The sequence below is a fragment of the Chinchilla lanigera genome, unplaced genomic scaffold (assembly GCF_000276665.1).
Source record: "Chinchilla lanigera isolate Chin_1 unplaced genomic scaffold, ChiLan1.0 scaffold00015, whole genome shotgun sequence".
Classification (NCBI taxonomy): domain Eukaryota; kingdom Metazoa; phylum Chordata; class Mammalia; order Rodentia; family Chinchillidae; genus Chinchilla; species Chinchilla lanigera.
The window spans coordinates 10,886,027-10,891,065 of record NW_004955416.1 but is presented as its reverse complement, the minus strand read 5'-3'; the positions used below and the strand labels follow the sequence as shown (position 1 = coordinate 10,891,065).

Below are 5,039 nucleotides of genomic sequence, written 5' to 3'. Positions count from 1 at the left end.
CTCCTGTCCTCTCCTTTCCTTTCCTAGCTTCCTCCCTCCGCCCTCTCCCTCCCTCCCTCCCTCTTTCTCTCATCTTTTTTGTGATAGGGTTTCCCATGCAGTTCTGGCTCACCTTGAACTCACTTTGTAGCCCAGGCTGGCCTTGAACTCTCAGTAATCCTCCTGCCTCAGCCTCCCGAATGCTGGGATTACAGGTGTAAACCACCATACCCAGCTATTAAATGTACTTTAAACACTATAATGAAAGTCTTAGCCAGAGAATAATGGGAAGTGAAGAAACTAAAAAAGTAGAATGTACTAACAAGAAAAAAAATGGGATAAAACGCAAAATAGATGAAGATACTGACCTTTCCCTGTACAAGCAGTCAAAAGATACAAATAGATTGTTCATGTAAAAAGAAACATTTAGTTTATAAGTGGACAGGGAATTTTTGGCTTTCCATTACAAAAGGCAAAGTAAACTTCCTATGTGGATGTTAGTCCCTTAATCCTGTATCAGCAAACTTCAGTTAAAATGATAACCAACATTGGTAGGGTAAAGAGAAATATGTGTTTTATAAATTGTTATAATCATTTTAGAAAGCAATCTTTGCTCTAAGAGCAACAAAACTGGCAAAACACTTTCTCAGGAATTCTACATTTGAGAATACACACAAGCGAAATGAGAGGGAATATTTTGCACAAAAAATTTTAAAGCTGTTGTAGACTTAACAGTGATAAAAATATTTCCATAGTGGTCCCACAATTGGGAGAAAATAAACAAATTTTGATACATTAGTATCTGGAATAATATATTACCCCTCAATACATTAAATCATCAATCCTATAGATCTGTGATGGCAAACCTTTCAGAGATTTAGTAACAAACTCCAACCCCAAACCCACTTATTTATTGCAATGTGTCAACACTGCAATTTAACCTGAATACAGTGGGTTTAATTTAGAGAAAACAACTTTACATTACCATCTTTTGTCTTAAAAGAAAAATACCATAATACGTGTGCCATAGGTTCTCTACCACTGCTACTGATACATGGAAAAGCACTGAACACTGTTAGGTTAAACTGCATGTAAAAGAAGATGCATACTGATAAGCAAGAACAGTAAGAAGCTGGGAAAAGATAAAGCTACTTCAAAATATGGTGAGTCCTTCTAAGTTTTGGTTACCATAGAATTACCCTTTACCACAAAATCAATTAAAGATAGAATGAAAGTTCCTAAAGAGTAATTGCTAGGAAGGCCCCTGAGTTTCCTCAGCTTTCCCACCAGATGTATGAGCAAGGGGGCTTAAGTTCTGAGCAGGAAAAGCAGCTCATTCTTAGCCCTTCAGCTCTTCTGGGGATGCCTCAGTGTTGACTTCTTCTGGATGCCCCCCAGAAAGAAGCACAGAACCTTCTTTCAGTCTTTGCCACATTTTATTTGTTTTTGTTTTTTTTTTTCGTCTTTGTGAGACAGGGTCTCGCTATGCAGTTCAGGCTGGCCTTGAGCTCATTTTGTAGCCCAGGCTGGTCTCGAACTTGCAACCATTCTCCTGCCTCAGCCTCCTGAGTGCTGGGATTACAAGCGTGCACCACCACGCCCGGCTGCCACATCTTTTTGATAAAACTCTGTAATATTTCTGTCTCACCATGACCTCTACAACATGGACACATTATGTCCTTTAAGAGATATCTATAGATGTTTAACATATCAAAATAAGAGTATAAATTTCAAAGAGGCATTGAAAGACAAAATGAAACTAATTTAAAATACTAAATAAAATGAAAAAAGAGATAAATGAAGCCCAAAAGTGGGGACAAATATTTCAGATTCATGAATACCTGTGGCATGCAGCACCTTACCTTTCATATTCTAACCTCTTCACAAGGTAAGTGTTGTTCTTCCTGTAGTCCTGAAGCTGGTCTTCTTGTCGAAGAAACTCCTGGCGAAGCTCAGCAAGTTGCTCTAGTCACATAAGAACCAAAAGGAATCCAGTTTACTTCACTGCAATGCCTCCTGCTGAAAAGCTATGGGATGTTTTCAATCATATACACTCCTCAATTTCTTTACTCATATTCTCAGGCAGTTAAATTATATAATAGCATATTTAACTGCCTTCTGTAGCACACCCTGGTCAATAAAATTTATTTTTAAAACAATATATCCATAAATGTTTTCACATCAACTCAAAATACTTTTAAAGTTTTACTTCATATTGTGTAGACACATATCAAACTGTAGAGATAGTACCAAAACCTGTCCATCCTTATAAATCTACTTTACAGAAATAGAAAAAAAATATAGATATGATTAGAATGAGTATTGGCTTCAAGAGTTCTTTTGTCTACCAATTGAGGCTTAATCACTTCAGACCTCATTTCTAGTTCTGGTATTGATGCCAGATTCACATAACCCAAAATACCACTATAAGAGTTCACAATTTCTGGTCTTTTTCAAAAAGTTTTGAGGTGTGACAGAGAACCACAGAAATTCTAGGTTGGACAGTAATTTGATCACATATGCTTTTTTATTGTTTTGGTACTGGGGGCTAAACTTAGAACCTTCAAAATGAGCTGCATCCCCAGCGCCGCTTCCTTTCGTTGTTTCTGAGACAGGGTCTCACTTTGTAGTGCAGGCTGGTCTTGAACCGTGGTGATCCTCCTGCCTCGCCTCCCAGATCCTAAGATTGCAGGCATGTGCCACCATACCTGGCTACTAGCCCTTTTTCATTCTGAGACAAGGTATGGCTAAGTTGCCCGGGCTGGGCTTGCACTTGCCATCCTGCTGCCTCTGTTTCCCAGAGTGCTGGGATCACAGGTCACAATGCCTGGCTCCAAATGCTTTCATTTTTCTCATCATCTGAGTCCATAGGTAAAAAAAAAATGCAGGAGATTAAGTATCTCTCTCTCTTTTTTTTCTTTTTTTCAGTCTTTTTGAGACAGGAATTTGCTAGTTCAGGATGGCTTGAACTCACTCTGTATCCCAGGATGGCCTCGAACTTGCAGCAATCCTCCTGCCTCGGCCTCCCACATGCTGGAATTACAGATGTGTACCACCAAGCCTGGGCACTATCAATTTTTTGGATAGATGACTTAAAAAATTAGCTAACATCCATGGCACTGAAGCAAAGGTGGTATTAAAATCTTAGTTTTTATAAATATAGAATACTGTATAAATAAAAACTATTAAAGTTCAACTAAGGTATGTAACTAAAATGTACTAATACTACACATAACATCTATTTTTCATGGGAGGCTTGTAGAAGTAGTCTTATTACTCCAAAGGCATCCTAAAAATCCTTGTGATATATACATAGGGTAACTGAAAAATATTATGAATGTTTAACTTTAAAAAATTTATAGGGAGAAGTTCAAATAATTCCCCAAATTACCTACTCCATTATTTCAAATATATTTTCACATATATGGTAATTTGTTTCACTAATTTTTAAAATTTTAATTTATTTCTACATGTGTGTAGTACACAAGGTTTACTTTCCTTGTGTGAAGTTGGTACACATACATAACACAACTTAATTCTTCTTTTCATCCTCTTTCCCTTCCCTCCCTCCCCTTCCATCTTGATCTCCTCCTGCCTGTGAGAACACTGACTCTCCCTGTTGCCTATTACAGTACCTATCTTTTCTTCTGCTCTTTGTTACTCTGGGTTTCTCATGTAAGAAAAAGAGTGTGATGTAAGTTTGTGTGTCTGATTTATTTCACTTAACATTATGGTCTCAAGGTGCATCCGTTTTCCTACAAATGACTCAAGTTTATCTTTCTTCATGGCAGCGTAGCACCACATTGTGTACAAAGGGCACATTTTCTTTCTTTCATCTGTTCATGGACATATGGGTTACTTCCAAGATTTAGCTATTATGAACTGCGCTGTTATAATCATGGGTATGCAGGAATTTCAGTAATATGATGTCTCTTTCAGAAAGATACCTGGAAGGGAACTTCTGGGTCAAGGAATTTCTAGTTTTATCTTTTTTGAGGAATCTCCATACTGATTTCCACAGTGGTTGTATTAGTTTATTATTTTATTTTATTTTTTTTTTTTTTTGGTTGTATTAGTTTACATTTTACAGTGTAGAAGGGTTCTTGATCAATCCATGGTCACTACAGAAACAGATCTAATACAGGATATACAAATATGCAAGAATTTACAAGACTGGCTTACAATTGCTGCCCACGGAGTCAGATGTGGAAGAGTGCAAAAGGTCTGTCTGTGCACCGGATATCTGAAGGGTCCACTTGAAGGCCTGGAGCTCACTGCGGTGTCCTGTGTGAGTCCGTATTAGCAGGCTGAAGGGTCTGTGATGGAAGACTGAGGGGTCTGTGCCAAAAGGCTGAAGGGTCTATGCTGGAAGGTTTAAAGCTGAAGAGTCTGCACTGGAAGCTAGGAGATTATGTCCAAGGTGAAGTGAAGACTGGCATTCCTCCAAAGAAACAGAAGCAGTCCTTCCTTCTTTTGTTTCTCTTTTATACCATTCTGGCATTTTTACACCCTCCCTAGGATGGGTGTTCCACACCCAAAACTATGCTGAGGCAATTTAGTTGGTCATTTTTTACTCAAATTGACATAATCAATAATCAATTAACTATCATAGGTTCCTTTTTCCCCTACAGCCTCTCTAGCATTTGTTATTATTTTATTTTATTTTTGGGTTTTTTTTTTTTGGTACCAGGAATCGAACTCAGGAACTTGCACTTGCCAGGCAGGTGCTGTGCCACTGAGCTATATCCCTGGCTTATTTTGTTTTTTGAGACAGGGTCTCACTATGTAGTTCAGGCTGAACTTGAACTCACTAGCTAGTAGACAACATTGGTCTCAAACTCAGGGCAATCCTGCCTCAGCCTCCAAAGTGCTGGGATTAAAGGCCTGTGCCACCATGCTTAGTTTGTTATTTTTTTATTTCTTGTTGACAGCTGTTCTTTCTGGGGTAAGGTGGAATTACAGTGCTGTTTTAATCTGTATTTCTCTAATGACCAGTGATTCTGAGCATTTCTTCACAACCATTTGTACTTCTTCTGTGAAATGTCTATTCATTTAGTTTG

At 38.2% G+C, this 5,039-nt stretch overlaps 1 protein-coding gene across 1 annotated transcript in view; it reads right to left on the bottom strand.

The window, feature by feature from the left end:
* Casc4 (cancer susceptibility candidate 4) overlaps positions 1–5,039 on the bottom strand; it is a gene marked incomplete in the record, with an annotated part of 137,150 nt that overhangs the window by 58,498 nt on the left and 73,613 nt on the right. Inside the window, 1 exon segment of the mRNA XM_013512605.1 lies at positions 1,842–1,944. Coding sequence (XP_013368059.1) covers positions 1,842–1,944 — 103 coding nt within the window.